Source organism: Desmodus rotundus, chromosome 10 (assembly GCF_022682495.2).
Source record: "Desmodus rotundus isolate HL8 chromosome 10, HLdesRot8A.1, whole genome shotgun sequence".
Classification (NCBI taxonomy): Eukaryota; Metazoa; Chordata; class Mammalia; order Chiroptera; family Phyllostomidae; genus Desmodus; species Desmodus rotundus.
The window spans coordinates 6,578,180-6,604,679 of record NC_071396.1 but is presented as its reverse complement, the minus strand read 5'-3'; the positions used below and the strand labels follow the sequence as shown (position 1 = coordinate 6,604,679).

At 40.2% G+C, this 26,500-nt stretch overlaps 1 protein-coding gene across 1 annotated transcript in view; it reads left to right on the top strand.

Moving 5' to 3' along the window:
• USH2A (usherin) overlaps window positions 1-26,500 on the top strand; it is a 499,855-nt gene that overhangs the window by 63,627 nt on the left and 409,728 nt on the right. Inside the window, exons 10-11 of the mRNA XM_053912470.1 lie at window positions 11,699-11,894; window positions 14,735-14,865. Coding sequence (XP_053768445.1) covers window positions 11,699-11,894; window positions 14,735-14,865 — 327 coding nt within the window. The remainder of the gene's footprint in view (window positions 1-11,698; window positions 11,895-14,734; window positions 14,866-26,500) is intronic.

The window sequence follows — 26,500 nt, the reverse complement described above, 5'->3', positions numbered from 1 at the left end:
ATTGTGAGCAAATAAACCAGCAAATACATAAACTGTTAAACAACATTGTTTAATAATAAAATATAAACTATAAACCATTAATAGTAATGTTATGTGTAGGGAGAGTGTAAAAACAGCAAGATTACACTAATGCAGACATTAAAAATGGAATTAAAGGGAAGGGCAGTACCACACCCCAGCCACCCTGCCACACATTCTTTAGAAGACAGGATGTGATGGTTTGACTATAGACCTTCCCCTCTGCCATAACTTAGTGTCACTAATGGCCCGTTTTTCTGGAGTCCCTTTTAACCTAGTACATCATACTCATTTAAAAGAAATAATAATCTAAAAAGCATGCAAAAAGACCGAAAGTACAGTTTAAAGAGACGAAGTAAACATGAGCTCCAGACTCAGATGTGGAGGGATGCGAGAATCATCAGAGCGGGGACGTAAAACAAATCTGATGAACAAGCTGTGGGCTCCTAGGGGGAACGGGGAGAAGGCAGAAGCACAGATGCCCACCCTGGGTATGAAGATTAAACAGTTAAACAAGGCACTTTTAAATAATGCATGAGTCAAAATCGGATTCTCCAGAGAAATTTAAAAATATTTTTAACTGCGTGAAAATGAAACTACAACCTATGAAATCTGCAATGCAATGGAAGTTTGCAATGTTTAGAGGGAAATTCATCACATTAAATGGATGTAGTAGAAAATAAGAAGGATCTAACATCAGTAATCTAAATGTCAACTTTAGGAAACTAGAAGAAAAGGAATAAATTATATCCAAAGCAAGAAGAAGAAAAATAATACTTTGTAAAGCAGATATAAATGAAACTGAAATCAGGAAATTAATAGACAAAATCAACAAAACCAAACTAATTATTTGAAAAGATCAACAAAATCAATGTCTCGAGCTAAGCTAACTGTATTATCTGACACTACACATGAAAATTTACTGAATATGGATTGACAACTAGAATATAAGATGCGAAACAGTAGAGAAAACATAAGCCCTAAACATATGAACCTTGGTCTCAGAGGGGTTTTTGTGAACTTGACCCCAAAGACAAGAGAAGTAAAAGAAAAAGAGATGAATTAGATTACATCAAAATGAGAAGTTTCTGCACAGCAAAAGAAACCGTCAAAGTTCACCTGGGAGAAGATATTTGCAAATGTGCCTCCCATAAGGGGCTGATATCCAAAATATGTAAAGAACTCACACAACTTAACAAAGAAGAATCTAATTAAAAAATGGCCAGAGGAGCTAAATAGATAATTTTCCAAAGAAGGCATACAGATGGCCACCAGATATATAAAACTATGCTCAACACCACTGGTTATATTTGAAATGCAAATCAAAACCACAATGAGATACTACTTCACACCTGTTAGAAAGATTATTGACAAATAAGACAAGAAATGGCAGAGAATGTGGAGAGCAAACCTCACACAGTGCTGGGTGCAGCCACTGTGGAAAACAGTGTGGAGGTTCCTCAAAAAATTAAGAACAGAGTTACCATAGGACCCTGCAATCTGTCTTCTGGGTATCCACATGATAAAGGGAACTTTTAAATGAGATTAATTGAAAAGAAGACCAGTGGACAGGTAATTCTCAGAAGAGGCCAGAAGTAGCAACTTGAATGGCCAATAGCCATGTGAAAACATTTGCAATTTTATGGGTAATCGAAACCGTAACATTTTATACCCATGAGCTTAGCAAAGTTTTTTAAAACTCTGAACATTTCCGTTGCTGACAAGGGTGTGGATTATTGAGGACTCCCGCCCTAGGGAAGGAAGGGCCTACCACTGGGGAAGCATGATTTGCATGTATGTAAATGAACTACTTAACAGCAGGGGGTCTGATTGAGTAGACCTAGTACCTCAAGATGAATGAGTTCTCAAACAACTGGGTTTGGATTGTTGTAGAGTAATACATACAGTATGCCATTTACGTAAAATGTAAAAACCTGCAAAATAATACTGTCCCTAAGTAATCCATAATATAAAGTGTAAATATCAAAAAATGTTTGCAAGTATTACTAAATTCCAATGTCGCTGGTGAGGTGGAATGTGTACGGTTGTGTATTAAGTCAGATGTTGAATAGGAGAGCGGGACTATTTGCTTTTGTAATATTTATACATTTTACAGTCTTAAATATTACAGTATAACTTTCCAAATGTAGAATAAGATTTATCTACTGGGAACATATCACCTATGTTAAGTATTCGGTCAAGACAGAATGAAGGTAACTCTGCGTTACTGTGTATCTTTATAGTTCTAATGTGAAGACTGATCATTGGCTGGCTTCCTTCAACAGATACTTAGGAAACGCCTTCTGTGCATGGAGCATTATGCCAGACTGCAGCCAAAACGTCTTGATTACAGATGCAAGAATTTGAAAATATTGAAGGACTTACATTTGAGAAAATCAAAAAGATTCCCTGGCAGACGCAAATTACTGTAATAAATGGAGATGACTTTAGTGCAAGCAAATTATGCAAGCTGATAATTTGTAATTAAATAATATAAATATCATTGACACTTGAAGTCTTAAAAGAAACATTTAAATGCAGCTATACTGATGAAAGGATTTTTAAAATTTAGTAATCTGGTACTCAAGTGACACTAGATAACATTTCCACTATAAAATGGTTTCATGGGACTTCAGGTAAAGATGGAAGAGGAGGTAAATACCGCGCTCACCTCCCCGCACAGCCACATCAAACTGACAGCTAAATTATAGAATAACCGTTATGGAGAATGACCTGAAGACTAACTGAAGAGGAGCCCTGTAACCGTGGATATAAAATAGTCACGTAGAGAGAATGGTAGGAGAGGTAAAGAAGTGGGATGGGCGGGTCCCACCCCCCTGGGTGTGGCCATGAAGAATCTAGAGGGATATTGCAGCTGCAGGGCGGGGCGGCGCTGCTGAGGAGCAAGGGGTCCCAGCAGCATGCCAGGCTCCACCAAGTGGGACAGGGGTCCCCACAGCATGTGGCTGTGAAAACCAGTGGAGATCATGTCTGAGTGAGATGGGGGGGCTCTGGGGACCGAGGCACTCCTTTTGAGGGGCCCACACAGGGTCTCACTTGCCCACACACTCACTCTAAGCCTCAGCTCAGGGGTGGCAGTTCAAAGACCACCAGAACATTCGCATTTCTGTCTTCTCACTGGCTGGAGCATTGTTTCGCCTTTGCTGATTGAGATTACAGAGTAATCCACAGGTAAAAATCGGCAGGAAAATATTGCATTTACCTTTAAACTTTTAGTGTTACCGTTCAGTTAAATGTTAGACACGCGAAGGTAGAGTCCTGTAACATGTTATAAGTGCACACAGTCTGTTAGGTCATTCAATCATGCGTTCATCAAACCCATCGATCACCTGTCACATGCAAAGCATTGAGGAATTTTCTGTCTAGATTCTCTTTGCAGTTGGAAGTTTTGCTCCACCTCCCCATCCCCCACCTCCGACACATACACACACAGCCAATCTATGATTAATAATACATTATCTATCAATAGTTTATCTAACAATACCTCTGTCATTAGAACAATAGAGCCACATAAGGAAATTTCAATTGGAAAAAATAGTTACAGGAGTACCCTGAAGTTCTTATGCTCATAAAGATGATTTCTCCACCTAGTACACAAAAGAAATTGCCCAGAAGTGGCATCATTTGGGGTAACAACTGAACTGCTACATCCAAAGGAAAGAGGAAGCTGTGAAGAGAGCCCGAGGACAATTATTATTATTAGAGATTTAGGTTCGTAACGTTTCCAGCATACTGGCCTGGCACTACTGATGAGAAAGGAGCAATCTGCAGACTCTCAGAAGATCTCTAATTCATTTAGGCCACTGGGGAATAGTTGAACAAATTACCTCTTTTAGCTCGGTGAGTGGCACTATGGCGATCACTAAAACGTGAGCATTTCAGGAAATGTTACTTTGAAACACATCACCTTCCTCTCCTTTCCACAGAGGTGGGGGCTGACTTTCCCAGCAGGGTGGGGATTGCGGGGGGGCAGTGACTTCCACGTCCCAGGGCTCCCCGGCCACCACCACCCTTCCTCAGAGATCATCTTTGATTTGGTCGTTTTCTACCCCTCAGCCAGTGTAGATAGCAGCAGGCTGATTAGGCATAAGAGCTCTTTCTCTGTAGTTCATGTAAACTGAGTACCTGCTATGTGTTAGAGTTTCTTCTAGTCCCTGGGGCTGTTTGTAATGAATAAAAAACACGCACGGCTGTCCTTGGACATTTTTACATTCTAGTGTATACTAATTGACATTCTAGTGGGTGACTTCAGAAAACTAATTATTAAAGTTCTCTCCTGTTCTTGAGTTTTCTCATCCGTCGGGTGGAGGTAATAGTAACTCCTACTTCATAGGCTGGTGGAAAGATTTAGTTCAGCTAATAGATACGAAGCCCACAGTCCTGACACCGTACGTCTTAGCTAACCTCACTGTGTCAGTAGCAATGCCTGCACACAGACGTCTGTAGGCATTTTGCTGTTAAGGGTAGAAGGAGAAAGAATTTTCTTTCGTTTTCGTTTCTTTGCTAGAACCAGAAATGAAGGACATGAATTCACCGATAGAAACGAGCTCTCTTTCTTTCATTGACCTATTCACTCCTTTATACTCAGTTCTTCATTCATTCACTCAGGAAACATTTACTTAGCAATTGCAGTGTTTTGGGCTTGAAGCTCAAAGTCTAATACAGACAACAGACAAGTAAATGAACTGTTAAGTAGGCTATGATAGTTGCACTGACTTAAAAACTATGCGCATGATTGGATAGAGAAGATGTACACATATAGAGTGGGATACTGCTCAGCCATCAGAAGAGGTAAAACACCGCCGCTGGCGAGAGCCTGGATGGACCTTGATAATATCAGGCCAAGCAAAATAAGTCAAACAAAAAAAGTCAAAAACCATAGGATTTCACTCATATGTGGGATATAAAACTGAGAGCAATAAATGAACAAACAAGACAAAGAAACCAAAACTTACAGACAACACTTCGGTAGTTACCGGCGGGAAAAGGGGTAGTGGGTATAGTGAAGCATAAAGCAGGGTCCGATATACGGAGGCAGAAGGAGATTTAACTTTGGGTGATAAGCGCACGATGCAGCGTGCAGATGATGTGTCATAGAACGGAAACCTAAACAACCAATGTCACCCCAATAAATTTAATTAAAAATAAGAAACACTGAAAAAACCTATAGATCATATGCCATTTTATCTATAAATGCTGAATAAAATAAGGCAGCACCCATGATTGTCCTTTGTGCCCCTGCAATTTTAGTCTGTATGGAATGTTCTAGACTTTGGAAACCATTTCTCATATTTCATTATTTACTATTCAGGAATCAACTCCTTCTTGTAAGGTTTCCAGATCTGACTTTCTTTAAATGAACATTTAACATAGTTTAATCCACTTTTGAAATCATTCAAAACAGGGTTGCTCTGTGTTTTTTTTATCTGTGACAAGTTGTTTTGATGACCCATGGTCATCATTATGGACTTGACCTTTCAAAGGGCATTGAGTCTATTGCTTTGTTGAGTCTGCTGAGCGCCCAAGTGAGTAGCTTGCAGGAATATCTCATCTTCCCATGGAGCATCTGGCTAAGAGAACATTTTCTTATTCCTTCTTTCAAAGATACATAATGAGCATTTAAGATTGCTAGATAAATGACTGAATGGATGAGGGACTGCTATACACTTCTTTAATGTAAGCTTGTAATTTCACTGTAAATTTGAAGGTATTAAGAAATAATGGATCAAGATTGAGACTGATAAGGGTAGAGTTGATAAAAATATTTTTGGACCCATGCTTTATCTTTGATAGATTGTCTTTGCTAGTCTGTAAGAATAACAAAAGAATACTTTATTCCAGTTTAATGATTTGTAGAGAGAAATCTCATTGTGTACTATTAGACCGTAATGCAATAAAATAAATGTCATAGCATCTTCGAGATTCTGTAATTTTTCTTCCTGAATATGTCCAAGTATTTGGCTCCCTTTTAGTGGAGTGGATTAGCAGCCTTTAAAAAGCTATCAAAATGATAGCAGTTCAATGAATCAGTGAAGAAAGCCCTCAGCCCTGCCCTGACCTGTGTGGCTCAGTGGGTCAGGTGTCATCCCACAAAGCGAATGGTTGCCAGCTCGATTTCCAGCCAGAGCACGTGCCTGGGTTGCAGGTTTGGTCCTGGTAGGGGCGTACAAGAGGCAACCAACTGATGTTTCTCTCTCATATCCATGTTCCTCTCCCTGTCTTTCTCCCTACCTTTCCCCTCTCTAAAAGTAAAATGAAATAACCCTGGCTGGTGGGGCTCAGCTAATTGAGCACTGGACTGTGAACCAAAAGGTTGCCGACTCGAATCCCAGTCAGGGCACGTGCCTGGACTGTGTCCCAGGTGCCCCAGTTGAGGGCATGTGAGCAGCGACCAATCTATGTGTCTCTCATGTATCGGTGTTTCTCTCCCTCTCTTTCTCCCTCCCTTCCCTTCTCTCTACAAATAAATAAATAAAATCCTTAAAAAATAAATAATAGAATCCTCAACCCTGATATAGCCATTGTATAATCTTATAATTTAAGCACCCAGGGACATATGGGGGGAAGTCAATTAGTACAGAAGAAACTGAAGCATAATTAAACATGACAAATGATCAACTGGATATTGGGAAAACATTAGGTAGAAAAGCACCTGGTTCACAAATGGCATAAAATATGAGGTACAAATCTTTCTAAATTTAAACTTAAAAAATCATTTATAGAGTAAAAAAATGTGAGCAATCAAAACTTATTCCTGGTGTCTATGATTAAAAATCATGATTTACTCAAAGTTTACTCATAGTTCCTCCATTTTGTCATGGTTCTCCTTGTATTATCTAAAAGAAATTGTAAAGAACATACTTACAAGAGCAAAATGTAAGTTTCATTAATTTTTTTGGAGGAAGAATCATAAGTTATCTTTCTTCTGTAGTCAGGTGAATGAGATCTGTTTTTAAAATTTTTTCTATTGAGTTTATTGGGGTGACATTGGTTAATAAAATTATATAGGTTTCAAGTGTACAGCCTCTATAACACATCATCTATATATTGTGTGCTCACCACCCCAAGTCAAGTCTCCTTCCATCACCATTTATTCCCCGCTACCCTCTTCTACCTCCCTCCACACCTCTCTCCCTCTGGTAATCACCAAGCTATTGTCTGATACCTGTCAGTCTGGTCTCTGTATCTATGAGTCTGTTTTTATTTTGTTTGTTAGTTTATTCTGTTCTTTAGATTCACATGTAAGTGAAATCATTTGGTACTTGTTTTTCTCTGACTGGCATATTTTATTTGTGACACTTTGGATGGACCTGGAGAATATTATGAGAAGTTTCACTAATTTTATAATCAAAGGAGATACTACAAAGTATTCCTTCTCTTTTATACTCCTTGGGAACTCTACCAAACAATAATATTACAGCATCATCCTTATGATCAAAAGCCAAGATATGTCACTGTGTCATTTAGTTCTGATGTTTTAAGTCAAATTTTATAACAGAAACTTAGTCTGTCATTTCTCAAAATCCTTGCTTCTATATATGAATCTCAATTTTTGATTTTGTTATCTTTTAAAACTCATACTCTGTGCATGGGTAATTCATAAACCCTCATCTACATTGTGATAGAAAAGAGCATCGTTTTCTCTGTAGTATCCTACCGATCCGTGTGTAATTTAAAACAAACATTTTAATTTTCTTAGATTTCTTAGTGAAATGCTACATGTAAATGATGCATAGCTTCCTTATATCTGCCCATGCAGTTCCATTTGATTTGTCCTCCACTTTAATATGATAGTAATAAATGCATGCTGTGGAAAAAATAAAGTCATAAAAAGTACAAGTCATCCCTAACTCCACCACCCATAGATAATCTCAGCAAATACTCTTTAGGTTCTATCCCTTCAGTTACTTTATTACTGTTATTCTAAGTAAATTGAGGTTATCTGTCTCTATGTTCTTAAAGGTGTAGCTCCATACCCATAGATGAATCTGCCTTTATCTGGAAAATGAGATTATACTCTACGCATCACTTTTAACTTGATTTTTAAATTCAAACTGTATTATAGATATCTTTCTACGTTTGTGTTTGCATATGCTTGTATTCTGTTTCTTGGAAGATGTAGCATCTTCAAGCCATTCCCTTTGGCGCATTTAACATGTACCCTTTTCTTCACTATTGGAAAAAGCCTTTCCTATGGCGTATTTGTCTGGCTTTTGTATCAGATTAATGCTGGTCTCATAGAATGAATTCGGAAATGTTCACTGCTCTTCGGTTGCAAAGAATTTGAAAAGGATTGGTATTAATTCCTTAAAATTGATAAACCTTTGGATAGACAAAAAATAGCAAAGATTCAAATAAATGTAATTAGAATTGAGAGAGGAGACATTATAATTGATGCCACAGAAATAAAAAGGATTATACAAGACTATTAGGCACAATTATATGTCAACCAACCAGGTAAACTTAGAAGAAATGGATAGGTTTCTAGAAACACAGAGCTTGTCAACTATCTGGGCTGGGATAGCTACCCCTCTTCTCTTCTCCCATAACACTCTATTAATACTTATACCTTGCTCCTGTCACTTGGAACTGAAATAATTTATTTACTTACATGTATGTTCCAGAAAATGCAAATTACTGACTTTTATGCTTTTTTGTACCATCCACACAGTAGGAGCTTAATAGAAAACTGCGAAGCCATTAACTGAAAATTCACACATAATGGTGATGTCAGTATTCAAAGAAATCATCCCTGAGGGAATTTAGAGAGGGGACACAAAGGGAACAATTAATAAACAGTGTGATGTTTATGTCGAGACTTCAGAATTGGCTGTAATTAGATGATTTTCAAGGGGGCACTTCCAAATATAAAACCTCATTTTCATAAAGGAAGATGTAGCAATCATTAGAAGATTATCAACTATGGGTCTCAGCCCAAAAGGATTTTTAAGGTGGGTAATTGACCTCTTCAAGTTTTCTCCCACCAGCAGTCATTTGCAAACCAAATGTATTTTATATAGTCACCAGTTCGCGATTAGGCAGGGGTTTGGGTCAGACATCTTCATTGAATTACTGGTGCTGCCACTACTGTGGAAAGGAACACGAGGTGTTTACTTCGTATGTGCTGGACCCTGTAGTAAGCATTTAAAATGGATTATTTTATTGAAATCTCTAGGTCAGGGGGTCCAGCCTGTGGCCCAGGATGGCTATGAATTCAGCCCAACACAAAATTATAAATTTACTCAAAATATTACGAGATTTTTCTGTTTTCATTAGTGTTTGTGTATTTAATACATTTGTGTATTTAGTGTTTGTGTATTTAATGTGTGGTCCAAGACAACTCTTCTTCCTCTAGTGTGGCCCAGAGATGCCAAAAGGTTGGACACCCCTGCTAGGCTTTGGGTCATAGAGTATTCCGTATCTAATTTCTCTCCCTTGATATGCTATCCCTGTGTTCTTATAAAATTAATTCTACCCCCTAAAGCCTTATTTTTCTCATCTATAACATGGGGGTAATCATACCTGACTCATTGGGTTGTTGGAAAGACCATGTGCTTAGTGAAGTGTCTGTCACACAATAAGCCCTCATTAAACGTTGTCTGCTACTTTATTATTCGACTAGAAACTGGGGAATGAAGGGGTTAAGTAATATGAACAACATCATTAAACAGTAAGTCCTGAGTCCACTGTACCCTGTGAAACTCAGTTATTTCATCTCTAAAAGGAAAACGACTCGCTATCTGAATGATTATTGATTCAAAATTATCTGATATACGTGATGACATTTACATAATTGCCAACATAGAGCCTGGCACATACTATACATTCAAAATCTGGAAGTCACCAGATGGGCAACAGGGGAAGGAAGAGAAAGAAGGGGAAAAAAATCCAACAGGGGTGTTGATCTTCGGTTCAAGAGACCCCAAGCGATATTTAAGACTGTTTCTATGCATTATATTATTTGTAACTGTTATTGGCAGATTCTGTGATCATAAATGTGCAGGTCCATGATACAATGTAGAGGATAAAGCCTATCAAGTAGAGCAAGGAGCATTCAAAGAGCCAAACTCATTTCTGGTTAATTGTATCGTCTGTGGCTACAAGTTCAGAGGCGGCCTTATGTAACACTTCCTAGGAGCCGTCTGATACCATTAGGGTCATAACCATCATTGGTGACCCAGAGCGTGGGGGACATGGGTTCCAGTTGGACAAATGGAAGACTAGATGAAAACTCACTTTCTGACTTCCTGGCTTTGGAGGAGAGAAATGAGCTCATTAAATTCTCTTCCGCAGGTCAATTAGCCATGCAATTAATCTCATGCCCAATTTTTTAAAACTCTATCCCGTTGCAAAACTTGAGCCAAATGCACAATTTTGCTACCAGACGATGCCTGAAACCTATTTTTTTTTACTTCATTTTGAAGTATTCTCATCAATGACTTTGCTCACCCTGTGATGATGTTTTTATTATTCCAGTTACATTTTCTTGCATAAAAGTCAGTGGAAGGGATGACATGGAAACCGAGGTCCTTGTCACACTGATTACAGATGCAGTTTGTCTTCGACAAAGCAACTGCCGGCTCTTTGGGTTTGGGAGGTTGCCTGCCTGAGCCAGTGGAGCACATCCAGCAGAAGTTTTCCTTTGATATTTCTGTGAAGACAGCATTGTTTGCTTTATGCCTGCAATCTAAAAAATAAAAGCTCCTTTAAGACTTTATCCTTCAACGAATCACAGGTAGAAAACACGATCTCACATGCCCAGCTGCAGTTTCTCAATCACAGACAGCAAACCCTGTCTTCCGTCTGTGGTTGGTTAACTCTGCACACGTGAAGGGCTGAGATAGAGTCCAGAGAAAGTGCAGACATTTGCCCTGGTGCTTCTAACCCCTGCCCTTTTCATGGTAAACTATATTTCCACCTCCCTGCTTTCCAGCCCTATTTTCTACCCGGCTTCTCCTCTGCTCTGGACACTGTGAAATTCATACAATCTCCATCCCCCGCAAGTCCTCTCAGGCTTCAGCGTGGAGTTTCCAGCTCTGCCTTGTCCCTACCGGACCTCCAGCACTGTGGCAGTTTCAGTTCTGGCTTTTCTGTCCCCGCGCTGTTTTCTCCATGACGCCTTTGCACCTGTAGCCGGGATTCTGTATTTGCCCTCCGTCTCTCCAGTCCTGGGGGCAGCTGTTCGGTTTTTGTGGTGTTAGTTGAGCATTTCATATGATTCTATTTTCTCTTCTGTGTCTTCCCCTTAGGGAATCCAAGAACAGTTGTTGATATTTCAGTCTGTTTAGCTTTTTACTTGTTATTTGGGTGGACTGAGAGCTTCTAAGCTCTTCGCCTATGGGGTCAAAAACTGGAAGTCAAGTTTTTAATGTTTTGACAAAAAAAATGTGAAGGCCACAGAATAATCATAACTTTTCACAATGGTTATAAACATCAATTTGCATGATCTTAGTTTACATGGTCATTCCCACTGCCGTGCCTATAACATGCTGATTTCTGATTCATAGAACACTTGTCAAACTGTAACAGGTGCTGGCTTTTAACTCTGTTATTAGTTTTCCAGCTAGTACCAGTGCCTGATATGTAAATTAAAAAGAAAATAATTCCAGCTCACAGCTTTATATTTACTTACTCTTCTGGTATTACTTTATTGTTGTAGTGTGATCGCTGCCTGCCTCTTTATAATGACAAGCCTTTCCGCCCTGGAGATCAAGTTCACGCTTTCAACTGCAAACCTTGTCAATGCAACGGCCACTCCAGAAGCTGCCACTACGACCACTCAGTGGACCCATTCCCGGCTGAGCACCACAGAGGCGGGGGAGGTGTCTGCGATGACTGTGAGCACAACACCACAGGTAACCAGCAGACAACAGTGGAGACAGAGCGGAGCTGGCCTTCCCGGCCCACGTGCTCTGGCGTACACTGCGTGTTATTTTAACTTATGTTACTGCTGTCTGGCTTAAGAAAGTGCTTTCATACTGTTATGTTTGAAAAGCAAAGCTGGTTTATCAAATCTTCATCATCACAGATTATTAGGTAGTTCTCAGAAATAGCAATCTAGGCTTGGACTATGTCCTTTCAGGAAAAGTTTCTTTTTTATAGCATTTGATTAAACTGTGAATACATTTTGGATAGCTTAGGAATTAGTAGTTTGAAATTATATATATATATATATACACACACACACATCTTCTTAAAATAAGTTTCTTGTGTGACCCTCATCTTCCACTATGTGAATTCTCATGAGGAGATGTTTACATTCATTTAGATTTGGCATGGACTCTGGTAATCTGGGAATATTCTTTTGTAAGTGCTAATTAAATAAAGAGATGATTATCAAATCTTGTTGTAAAACCATTCAGCGTTTTGAAGAGCTGGTGTGTTAAAAGCAGAAGTAGACAACCTCTGACTTTGCACAGTACAATGGCTCCAGTCCTGTGGGTTTGAAAGTGTGCTACTCTGAAACCTGAATGGATTTATTCGATAATTACTGATGACCTAAAATGTCACACAAGAACTTTCCTGTCTTTGTGTATATTGCTACACAGTGGGAAAGGCTCACCGTGGAAGGAGCAGCTACAAAGCTCTCCGATGAATGCCAAGGTAGGGAGAGCAGTTGGGGTTACCCAGGTGAAGGCATGAGAGGAAGAGGAACTAGGGGGGTGAGCAAAGCTTTCCAGTAAGAGAAACAGTTGCCGTGCTGGCCTGGAGGAGACAGAAACATGGAAACCCTTGAAGATCTGAGGGGAGTGCAACTGGCTGGCTGTAACAATAAATGCTAGGAAGGCAGGCAGGGGCCAGATTTTAGAGGGCTCTGTAAACCATGGGACAGAGCTTGGCTTCTAGGCTAAGGAATTTACAGAATAGGGACATAATAAGTTGTGTGCTTTTAAAAGACCTATGTGGTCATAAAGTGGGGAGTGGGTTGGGTTAGGGAGGACCAGGTAGGGGGATACTGCCATTGTCCAGGTGAAGAGAGACGCCAGAGCAGATGTAAGGTGGCGTGGATGGAGAGACGTTCGGGACAGGAAGTGACAGCATTTTCCCATCAAGGTAGAGGGCAGGAAGAAGTGTTGAGACTCTTGCCTGATATTCCAGTTTGAGCGCCAGGGTCAAGGCTGATGTCAGCCACTGAGACAGGATAGCACAGGTGGGTCAAGCTGAGGGAGAAGACGGCAGGTTCTGTTTTGGGCATGTTCTCTGCGTGTTTCCAGGAGAGATTCTGCTGTGGGCCGTGGGGCACAGTTCTGAAACTCTCCTTAAGGAAAGCCTTCTGTGATGCCCCAGAAAAGACTAGTATCATCTGTATGCTTTGGTGGCACCTTATGTTTATCATAGTTGGTTAGTATGTATTTATTTCTGTGATTATCTAATTAACATTCTTCCTACGCACCGGCTCATGTACACATAGATCCAAATGGGAATTATAGTCGTGCTTCTAAATTTCTCATTCTAACCTCCTCTCTATCTTGACAGTACGATGGATTTTTTTATAATCTTATGCAACTTTATTACAACATCACAAAAATTAATTTCTGACCTGCATGAGCACAGATGCTAACTGGCTTGTCCTGCACTACCGTGCTGCTCAGCACGTGGCACAGCATTTGGGACGTGGTACTCACCCAAGAACGATTCATTGACTGTCAGAGAGCGAGACTTCTACATTAGATGTATAAATTTGAGTCATCAGCATATGTAAATGGAACTATTCTAGAAATACTATAAATCCATCTAATTTTTAATTAGTTCACAGCCCATATCCATCAGAATGTGAATTTTCACTTAATTATTTCCATAGTCTTCTAATATTTGGCCAATTCGAGCAATATTTGAGCACAATGCATGTTTAAAGGGGAAACCAGTCCTATATACTGCTTATATTTACTTTAGAAACTTCCTGTAAGTTAGATTTTATATATATGTGTATATATATATTTATATTTATATGTATGTATATAATATGTGTATATATACACACATATATACTTTACCCACACATAGTAAGGAGAAATTTTCCCTTAATGATAAATTTCTGATTACTAAATTGTAGCTATAGGAATTGCCTGATATATCTAATATTTCAGACTACTCTAATATTTCATATGAAATTAATTTGCTATATCTAATGTATAATACATTTCTATTGATACTTGCAATGGAAAATAATGGCCATAATCACTTACAGGAGCATTTACTCTTCATTATGTTAACTGGAGAGTAAGGAATTATATTAAGAGCAGTCTCCTATTTTACAAGATTTAGTTCTGGAAAAGAATTTCTAATGCTACCCACAAAGTTGCTTCTCACGGGCCACCTACCATTGACCCCACACACAAACAGAAATGTGTCACATTAGGATTTAGACCTAAGTGCCTGGCCCTCAAAACAAAGAAAAGTTTTAAGTTTAGAGGGAAACTCTTTCACCACGTGTGGGTCCTTACAAGCCCCGGGTTTTAGGAGTGTGGCGTTATGAAACAGATGGGAGTGTAATGAAGTAAAGCACGGTCGGTAACAGGTTCACTGTTTCATATGCTCTGGATCACCAAATTGGCAGCTAGAGAGGAAAGGTGCATTAAAATGGACGTCCCGAAAATTATAGAATTCCCTCCAAGGAATACAGTCTTTAATTTTGAATTATGCAGCTGATTTTAATGAGTTGGAAGTCATAACACATAACCTTTCCCTGCCGCAGGAAGGAGCTGTGAGCTGTGTAAGGACCACTTTTTCCGACCGGTCGGGGCAGACCCCTCAGCCGTGGATGTGTGCAGGCCCTGTGGCTGTGACGGAGCTGGCGTCAGGAGCAGCAGCCTCCCGTGTGACCCGGTAAGTTCTCGGTAGGGAAGGTAGAGGATGGCCCTCTTTCAAGAGCTGACTCGGGGCATGGTCTACCTGTGGGATCGAGGACTCTATGTTTCAGGATGCCCTCTGTGTGGGTATGTGTGCATTTCAAAGAGCAGGCTGCTTTAGGAGTGAGTGTTCTGAGCAACTTTTACTGTGGACATGATCTATAAGGTTTCTTGGGTGGTCCTTCGAAGGGAGGGAAGGCTCATTTTCATTTTTACTTACAAATGTCTAAAAAATTGGAAGGTCAGGTGTTCGAAGTACACTGGAAAGTGAATTGAGTGTATGTCTTGGAATTGTTGGAGAATCAATAGTAATAAATGGTATTCATTAAGCAAAAACAGGTTTTCTCCCAAATTGTATGCATAGATCTGAATGATAATGATGATAGTTGTGCTTCTAAATATCTTATTCCAACCTTCTCTCTTTCCTAACAGTATGATGGATATTTAGAATTTTATGCATTTTTATTACAGTGTCACAAAAATTAATTTCTGACCTACATGACCACAGATTCTAACTAACCTGGGTCAATATAGTCTACCTCAACCCAAAGAACGGGGGAAAATTTTGCAAATCATATATCCAATGAGACTAGTCTCCAGAATATATAAAGAACCTTTACAACTCAATAATACAAAGACAATACAATTAAAAATGGCTAAAGGATATAAATAGATACTTCTCCAAGGGAGCTACACAAATGGCCAATAAGCACATGAAAAGATCTCCAACATTATTAGTCCTCAGAGAAATGTAAATTAAAACCACAATGAGACACCACCTCACACTCAATGGCATGGCTATCATTAAGCAGGTAGATACTGAGAAGCATTAATAAGTATGCAGAGATCATGGGTATTCCCATAGACGCCTCGTGGGAATGTAAATTGTGCATCCGCTTTTACACACGGAACAGTGTGGTGTTCCTCAACACGTGAAACACAGAGTTCCCACACACCCCGCACTTCCACTGCCAGGCACACATGCACGCTAGTGAGAGGAAGACATGAGTGTCACACAGGGCTCCTCACGGACGTTCATAGTTCCTTTACTCAAAATGGTCAAAATGTGGAACAGTCCCCTGATGGGTGGATAAATAAAATGTAGCATATCCGCTCCGTGGAGTGTTAGTCAACGGTAAGAAAAAAAGAAATAACACTTTAAGGGGAGCTTTGGTCTCAAAAGGAAGAGTAGAGGCAGGGAGGAGAAAGACTTTGTTTTGATGCCTCTCTCTGTCCATATTTTCCAGGTGCAAAAGTCTAGTTTAAAATGCATAAAACAAAAGATTTACTTGAAAATGTTAACTTTTTTTTACCTTTTTTCCTCCTAATTGCTTTTTGATAATATTTGTACAAAAAGAATAGCATTCTCATGAAAACTGATACAAAGTCAGAGAGCCTTACGTATAGGAATCCGAATGCAGGTACAATGACAGAACTGTTCCATGAATTCAAAGCCTCCATGTTGTTTTTCTCTAAATCACACTCATCTTTTACCATAATTTTGATTCTTTTCTCATGCTCCAGGTACAGACACAAAGTCATATGACACAAAGATCATTATTTCATGGAAAAATACTGTGTCAAGTCCACCTTGCCTAAATCATGTTACAAAAGATTTCTGAAAAATGTTTATTGTTGTTTTCCATGGGATAACAGAATATATGCTTAAAAAGTTGTCAACAATGTCAGAATGATAAACTGTAAAATGGAATTCAAGGGCATTTTAAAAATTCAGTCACAATCCTTAATAATATTAGGGAGCATGCGAGAATATTAGGCAGTTGTTCAAGTCTCATTTTGTTATAATAACTTAGGAATCGAGCCAGCCCCAAATGGCCCCAGTGACTGTGTCGCGCGCTCTGTGCTCTGGAAGTGAACTTCCCCTTTGGCAGTCGTCACTGACACTCAATCCAATCTCATAAGATATGGCATGTTTGCCTTATTCTTCCATTAGAATGCTGTAATTTTTCCTCGTGCGAATGCCAAGATCTTGAGAATGGCATGAAGTAATTCTGAGTCACTACATCCTAAAAATACTGATGCCAAAGTGAAGACACATGAAACGATAATAATATTGATATTAGTAGGAAAGTAGAAAATGGAGAAGAGTTGTTATTATCATCAAGGAGTTTTTCATATAGAGTCCTGGGTCCCTAGGGCACTGTGGGTGAATTTTAGGGCATCCATTTATACCTTTAAATTGTAATTAGGTATGGGTCTGTCTGTCTGTCTGTTCATGTGTCTGGGAGGGAAGGGCTTTCACTACCTTCGTCAGACCTAAAAGATGTACATGAGCCAAAAACAGATGAAAACTCATAGCACTGGGAAGTAAGTCCATTTGTCTGAAGGACAGCCTTGGCTGTATGCATATTATATGTACATCACGTTTCATATACATTTATGATATATAAACATATGTAATGTGAGTTCTCAGATGTCACTGCACTTCGTCCTCATTTCCTCTGAACTCAGTGCCTGAGTTAGGAGACAGCTCCCCTGAGTCTGTTCCTAATCTAGTGTGACTGACGTCCAGAAGAACCACCCAGAGCCCGGGCCTGGAGGATGTTTATAGAAGTGTTCCACGGTACCTGGAGAAGGGTCTGTGAACCCACAGTTACAGGCCCTAGAGGCAGGGATCCCAGGCTGCCCCTTCACTGACCTTGCCCTTCATACAGTAGCTGATGTTCCCGGCACACCTGCCATATCCACCTTCCCCGTTGATGCTGACGAGGAGAAGACACTTACAGAATATCGCTAGCATGTAGCCCTGACTCCAGTAAAAGGCATTTCAGAAATGTCGTTAGGATGCTTTTCTGTTCGGGATGCCCTCCCTCCCTCCTGTTTTCTTTGTCTCTTATTTCTCTGTGTGCTGAGATCTAGCTAAGGAAACCACGAGGATTGAGCCACTAGAGTCAAGACGTAGGCGGTCAGCAGAGCGAGGCTTCTCGAGTGTTAATGTGCACGTGAGCGTCTCAGATATCTTTTTTCAGGGATGGGTGAAGTACTTTATTGATATTATACAATCATACATGGGACTTATGACTCACATACTACATATCTCATTCACATGGATATAGGCAAATGTATAAAAAATATAAATTGGAATAATAATGCTCACTATGGGCTAGATAGTCCAAATGCATACTACGTAGGATTCCCTTCATGCCCCAAACAATCTTACTATGAAGGCACCATGATTATCCCCATTTTGTGGGTGGGGGAAATAGAGGTATCAAGGCAATAACTAACTTCAGCCTATGTCAGATATTTTTTTAAAGGCAGATTCTGATTCTGGGAGTCTGGAGCAGGGACTGAGATTCTGCTTTCGTGAAAGTTTTCGGATGATGCCGTCACTGTAGTCTAGGGACCACTGTCAACACTGCACTTGCTAGGGTGCTGTTTGTCAAAGGCACACAGATAAAAAAGGCTGGATTTGAGTGTACATGGGAAAGGGGGGCAGTTGTGAGGGTGTCCCTACACACATATGCACACACTTGGTCAAAGTAGGCACCGTCCGTTCTGTCCTTGGAATCCCATCTTAAAATCAAATGGTTTTCTCAGTTTTCCACGCCACTGAGGTTACATCTGTTAAATCATAGTGGAATTGTGCACTAAGCTGTGTCCTCAAAATTAGAGGATCTAATCTAAGCCATTTTCTTAAAAAAGTGACAAGAGAAAACAATAAATAAGGGCACCTGAAAGTTGGCTGAAAACTGAAAATACTGTTGTAATTATATAAAAGAAAGAAGAATGGTTGATTGCAATGCTCAATAAGACATCAATAGACTGCTCCAACAGAGCTGGAACAGAGAGGAATGATTAAGAGACATTAAAAAATAGATTAATAAGGCAGGGGACTAGAGGTTGAAATGAATTAGGTGAAATGGAAAGGCATCAATGAAGGAAGTATTTCCAGGTCTGACCCACGGAAGATGGAATCATGAGGAATAAAGATCCTACTCATGAAAATTGATTGTTCCGCCACAGTGATAATTTTCAAGAAAATACATTAGAAAATGGAGCAGAATATACTTTCTCTGCATAATGTACCATCTCCTGCAGTTCATCAATGCTCTTTCATCTGCTCAAAACTAGGGATTTGTCATTAATTACCACAACATGTCCAAAAGCCACCATGTGATTTTTTCCAGAAATATATTTCCTTACATTTTGTGTTACCCAAGTATCACAGTGCACAAATAGAGATAATGTACACATTTCTTCAGCCCATGAGGAACTGGATCCTGAAGAATGTGATGTATGGATATTGGCTATGAGCATTAGGATACTGAAGGGGATGAATGGTGGAGAGTCACTGGCTTAAAGAAAGAGACAACGATTTGGGCATAAGTCATGTGGTCTCTCATCAGAGACTTACAGAGAGATGAGTAGCAGCATTTCTCTTGCAGCTGGTAAACTGAATAAAACTGATTAACCTGAGGATGTAGAGGGCCAGCTGCAAAGGATAAGAACAAAAGGTGCGGGGATGTACATTGGAAAAGAAGGGGAAAATGGGTCTGAACTTGATAGAAAGGTCCATGGTGAAGAGTTTTCCAAGAACTGAGGTTGTGACAGACTCCTTGGAAGTGAAATGGATGGAGCTGTAAGCAAGTGGAGGTTCGCAGGCTCAGTCTGAGTTCCACATGTTTGGACACATCTGGCACATCCTTGAGAATGAGTTCATCCCAAGGACCAGAGTATACAAACTTGGCCAAATACCAGTACCCCAGGCATGTAAGGCTAGACTTAGCAGTGATAATAGCATTGGCAGGGACATCAGGCAGCAACAAGATGTTGACTTAACTAGTAGGTGTAAAATAATATAACACAAGGCCCATTGCATTGAAGCTAGTAGTAGTTAGGGTAAGTTAAACAGGTATAACAAACAGGCCCCCAAATGTCTATTGACCCAAATAATACTGGAGCTAATTTCTTGTTTATATAACCCCCCAAGGCAGCTGTTTCTGGTTGCCTGGTGGCTCTCCTCCATATGATGGTTTAGGGACACAGCCTCCTTCTGTTGACTGGTTCTGCCTGCCCCTAAAGAAAAAGGCACTGTGGAGAGACAATTCCCATCTGTCAAAATCTTGGTCCAAAAGAGGCACACACCTCTTCTGCTATCATCCTGTCAGTGCGCGCTGGTCACATGGCAACATTACTTCCATAGAGGGCTCGGAACATGTAACTTCTGACTGGGTGGCCCCTTCCTAGCTCCACTGAGTCTATGGAAGAGGAGAAAGGATCTTGATGGGCAGCCAGCCATCTCCACTCAGTGCCCAGGTGACAGAAGGTATCCCGAGAACAAAGATTTAGCAAGTACGACCACCATGTGATATATATGTATATGGAAATAGACTATACCTATGTCATATATGTGGATATCATCTATGTGAATATATGTCACATATATGGATATGAATATACCTCGTATATATGATGTAGGTATAGAAAGCGAGTTTGTTTAAGGACTAGTCAGTACATCATAGTGACCCTTTGCCTGAGCTCTTCAATGACACCAGTTTATTCTGGCACAGACTCTAGCCTGCTCCCACCTGCTTGGCCTGCCAAACCCATATACTGATCACTTCTAGAGGCAGGTACACTCCTGATGTCAAGGGCAAACCAATGTCAAGGGCAGTAGGCTCCCCAGCATCCCTGGTGGGCTGAAGGACTGGTCACCATCATGATCTACCCACATGCAGTTCTGCCAGGTGTGGAAGTGCCACGTTTTGAAGCATGTAACATTGTCAGGTGGATGACAAACGGCTGAAAACGCAGGAGCACAGACACTCGTCAGTGACAGTCTCCTGCATTCCTCTTGTTTCGCACTCACCATGTGCAAAGGATTATGCCAGGCCCTGCCGGTCAGCAAATCCAGTCTTACCAAAGTCGGTGTGATGGTTATTAATGTATCCATTGTACAGTTAAGGACATTGAGCCTCAGAGAAGTTAGGCAACTCCTCCAGGACCACACCACTAATAACGGGGTAGAACAGAAATTCAAAACTTGTTTTCTTTCCAAAGCTCAAGGCCAACTTAAGGCCATGGACGCTGGGTCTCACTGAAGTCCATGTCCACAGCCGATCGCTAGACTGGGTGCTTACATACGCTATCCTAAGGTAGGAAAGAGCATAACCACTTGACTTGGGATCATTATACCAGATGTGATTAATTTAATCCTACCTATTAAAAATGTTTAAATACTTAGGAAATAGCAATGTGCATATAACTGAGTGGCCAAATAATTCCTTTGAATGAATACAATTTTTAAACAAAGATTTGGGTCATGTTGAAGAGTTCATATAACTCCTTGGGAGCTTATTGTCTTACTCAGAAACTAATTTAAATATTTGATAAACATGTTTTAAAAGCCTGATTTATTTATTTTCTTTATCATCTTAGATGGGCATCTTCCTACCTTAATAATGGGTGGAATTTATGTTTTCCCTGGTTCAGTAAACTAACACTATAGCCAGCATTCTACCATGTAAGTTCACAGCAACTGTAATCAACTTTACCCAAATAAAACAAACAAACAAACAAACAAAAAAATGATTGTTAAACTGAAAGAGTTGACTTTCCCAAAGCACATTTCTCTACAGCATTAACTCTAGGCATGGGAAATGCATTTATTCATGTTGGAAATGTTTTTGAAATGCTACTGTGAGATCTTTCATTTTGATAAAGTCAAAACACCATCTTGTTAATAACCACTGTATTAATTTTTCAGCAAATTACAGCGAGACCACACTGTATGGCTGTGCCATTCAGATGACATTTATGAAATGCTCTCATTTAACATGGTGACATATATTACACGCGTCTTTTACAAGTTATAGCTGGTAATCTGTGAGCGAACTAGACCCAAACCAGCAAAAATAAAGGGGGGTGGTGGTGATGTAACATGAAATGATACCCTTTTGAGAACTAGCGTTATAATTACAGTACTTTCTCTTCGAACCGTTCAGATGTGTAACAGTTGCTGGGGACAGCCTGTGTGGGGGAACCTCTTTGTGTTCCTTCTGTCTTGACCACTCAAAAGCCTCAGAAAAAAGGTCTTCCACTCCCACCACCGCTTTGTCTGAGCATGCTTCAGAATGCTGTCTTTCTGCGTGCTCCTTGGAGACTGTGGTGGGGAAGTTTGGATAGCAGTTTCTCGGAGATGCCTTTTGGAGGGGTGGGGGGAAGCTGTAAAAATACACCGGCCTGACAAATGACAGGCATTGTAGGGTGGAGAAGAAAAGAGGTCTTGGTTTTCCACCAAGTGGAAGCTTTTCTTCTCCAGTGAATATTTTCGACAGCTGAGCAAGATGATAAACAGCAGTATCACAGAACACTTAAATGGAAACAAGTATTATGACGTACGCTATTCACCTCGCATTCTCCAATTCGTGACATTTATATGCGGCGGAAACTACTGCAGATTCATTCATTTATTTCTGAAGGGGAATGAGTCCCTTACAAAGGTAGCCTCTTCCATGAATGTGGACTTCCCTTCACTAGAGAGGCAGGAGCTGGAGGAAAGAAATCATTTTATCTCTTCTAGAAAGATGTAGTAATTCTCAGCATCCACATGTCCGAGCTAAGCAGGCTCCTAGCGGAGAGAATACACTGTAGCCAGATGATAGATGGATGATGATGGTTAGATAGACAGGCAGGTGATAGATGTGTGTGTGTGTGTGTGTGTGTGTGTGTGTTTCCTTAGAAACACCAGTAAGGCTGCAAATGAAATGATTAGATATTTCATGAATATGCTTTTTAAAAAATATCAAGACCAGTTTATTTCTAGAATTTTCCCTCAGATGCTCAGTTGTATAAATACCCCACTATTGACTCAGTTCAGAAACATCATGTTTCTTTGATGCTCAATGATGGACCTAAAAATAATGTAAAGAGATGCATGACAGAGGGGAAAAAAAAGTAAGACCAAGTTCTTGGGGATCAATGAACTTAGTGCAGTGGAAGGGTGGGTGGCAAGTACTCAAGTCACTGGTTTTTGAATGTTGGTGTCGTAAGAGCCACCAATGGAAGTATTTTAAATGAGGATTCCTTGACTTGGCCTTTAGAGAGAGACTTTTAATTCTATAGGTCTGAATTATCTGGTTGTAGACAATCAAAGGATTTAAGTTGGAAATGTATTAAACATATGCTTGATGCAGATTTGTATATTCAGGTTTTTTTTTCAGTATTTAAAACCTGTATGCATGCTTGATTGAGGCAAACACTTTAAAAACAATGAATGCATTCATCCTTTTACTTGAATGCAGAATAATTTGGAGTGTGTAGTCTTTAAGAAGCTATTCAAATCCTAACTAACTCTTTGAAAAGTGAGTAGAAATTGTGATTTCTGTAACTCCTATAACATCAGATGCTATCTTTGGACACATTTCAGTGGCATAACAATTAATTTTAAATGATTTATTCTGTCAATAAACAAGCATTTTGTGGATGCTAACATGTCCCAGGCTCTGTGGTAGGAAAGGGGAACATAATAGTGAATAAAAGAAACACAGGAACCAGTAAATTGAATTTAACCTTCCTGAAATATGTTGTTTACTACTATTATTTTTAGATCAAATTGTGAAGATTTAAAATCTTTTGTTGCCAATGATAAGCCCACCCTGACTTCAGTATTTTCATCTTTAAGTGCATCCTATTTTAACTGTCTATTCCACCGATCCACTCTCTGGTTTCTCCCCAGAGAGGGGGCATCCCATGGAAGGATGCCCCGGCCAGTCAGTTTCAAGAGTTCAGTCCACAGCAGATCTCAGCCCCTCCCACTTTCAATTGCCCACTCTCAGACTGGCACACTGCTCTTTGCATTCTCTGGTTTTCAGGTCTTTGAAAAGCCAGATGTCTCCGACTGCTATCTGCTTTCTCCTACACAGGTACTGATACTATGTCTCCTACACAGGTACCAATACTATGCAGGACTTGTGGCTGTTGGTGGCTTGTTCTCACTTGCTTCTCTTTGGAGGATTCTGGGCATAGCTGGTCCACTTGTTTTGTGGGGGTTACCTAACCTTAATCCCATAAACTGACTTTTTTGAAAACAATCCATCTGAATTTTTCACATAAACATAGATGCAATGTATCTTAACATGTTAACAAATTGAATCCTGCACTACATAGTAAGGGTGATGCCCTGTGACTCAGGGGCGTTCATTCCAGGAATGCAAGGCTGGTTTCACACTGAAGATCGGTTCGTGCAATACACTACCTGAATCTCATACAACAATCTCAGTAGATGCTGGAAAACTTGAAATATTCAAAACCCTTTTGTGATACATGCCCTCTGCATACCAGAAACAGAAATAAATAACTCCCTCAATCTAGAAAGGGCATGTACAAAGAACCCTCAGCTAACATTACATTTAACAATAAACATGCTCCCCTTAAGGTCAGGGTGTTTGCTTTGTACAAATTCTATTCAAACTTGTAACAGAAGTCTGAAAAATGTAGTGCCAAATGGGAGGAGAAAAGCACGAATGTCAAGAAAGAAGAAGCAAAACTATTGTTCTTTGCAGAAAGCCTGCTATTCTGTGGGCAGTGGAAGTTGTTTGGCAGACATCCAGTCCCTCACCCCCTCCTGATTACTCTCCTCTGCCCTGCACTGTACTCCCCAGCATCATTCAAAACCGGTTGGTAAGCTAAGCAAGCATGGTGTGCCTGCTAAGCAGACACAGCTGCAACACAAATCCCTGAGCAACATCGCTGCTGTCCAGCTGTTCCTGTAGAAACTCGGGGGCCTTCGCTGTAGTAGGGAACCACAGGAGACTAGTGTGTCACATATTGAGGTCACATCATGGAACTGGAATGTTTGGACGTAGTTAGGTAGGTAATGGGGGGCAACTGAATATTGCTGAGCATAAAAGTGAGACAGTGGTGTCCCATGTGGGGAGGAGGCGGGGGAGGAGTCCATCTCAGTGGGGAGAAGTGTAACATGAGCTTGTTTAGAATCCCTAGTGCCTTATGACAATTAAAAGCAACATGACTTTTACCTGATTTTAATTTATTTACAGAAAGCACACTCTCTCATTTTCTGGACCCAGAGTGTTCCACTCTCTCCACCTAACTTTCGAAATGCCACAGAAATATCAGCATCAGGATTGGAGTAGATGAAAATTACATTGATAGTGTATCCACTGTATTAGGAAAGAGGGGTGAATTCATAGCAACGATTTCGTGCGCCATTGTGGGTGACGTTGGCAGATCAGAGGGAAGACGTGGTGGACGCTGAGAACCATCGCTCACGTCATGTGACCTTTCCCCACTCACCGGGTGCGCACTGTGTCTTTGTACACCATTCATCCTTTTTTGAGTGACAATCTGAAGGAGTTTCTCAACAGGGAAGAATAGCTGTTTAAGAATCTCCATGCAAGAAAAGTCTAGAGTCATCTGTATAAAAGAAAAGAATATTCTCAAGAATGTACTTATTAATTGAGTTTTGTGGGGGATTTTTCCGCCCTCATTTGTATTTCTTCTCTGTTCAAACAAAACCCTCCAGATCAAATTTAATTTCCAGGGTAGATCGCCTGTTTTTAAATGTTTGAGTCTGCTTTTCAAATTCTGACTTTGCTTGGCAACATCAATATTACCTCACTGGCTTTCAGTGAGTTCTGTGAGATGTAATCTAGTGAATGTTAGATTGTCTCTACACCGGCCAAATGAGTGCTTAGGAAGACATATATTTCTGCTGTTTTTCAAACGTTGCTTTAAATTACTTAAAACACAGTGTCTATTACATAGGGAACCTCTGTGATCACCTATTTATTGACCTTTAAATCATGCTTCATATTTTTGTAAGCACAGAAGTGGTGTTTTTACACATACAAAAGTGATCGTGTGTGGGTTATTTGATGTCTTGAATTCACCCTGATAGAATTCCATCTCCTAATGTAGACGATAGTTAAGAAAGCTGACCAGAGTAATTATTGCAGAATCTTCCTCTCTTTGCTTGACACTAATATCCCTGCCAAATCCATTGTTTGGTCACACAGTTTACTGTCACATCCACCATTGCTGCACAGCCTGGGACAGCAGCCTTTAGCAGGATGGTCCAAAATGGAGAGGTCCTGCTTGTGGTCACGAGGCCATATACAGCCACCGTTAGCAAGCATCAGTGCCATTCGGAGAAATTCACAAAATAGCAATGGGACAGCCTGGCTGATTCTTCCACTGTGCATGCAGCATCTCACAGGGGCATGCCACGGCCTTGACCTTCCTTGGGTCTAGCCCTTGTCCCATTGCTGTCAGATCTGTGACTTATCAACTAGTAGAGTGAATTTAGCATCATGGTTATGAGTGCATATTTGGGAGTTAGGCCACTTACTAGCTGTCTGGCCATTAGTAAGCAACTTGATCTTTCTAAGGTTTGGTTTCTCCTTCTGTAACATGAAGAGTCAGGCGTTTCACAAATCACGAAAGGACTAAAGCTCCTGCTATTGTGAACCTTACATCACTATGTGGTTTGTAAGGTGGCTTCTTCCTCCTTTTTTTTTTTTTTGTCCATGTTTTTCATGTTGAAAAATTTGCCCAAATGCCTAATGACACATTGTTGCCTCGTGTATTCTATAATGGGGTGGGAGAACACTTCTAAGCTGGACTTTATT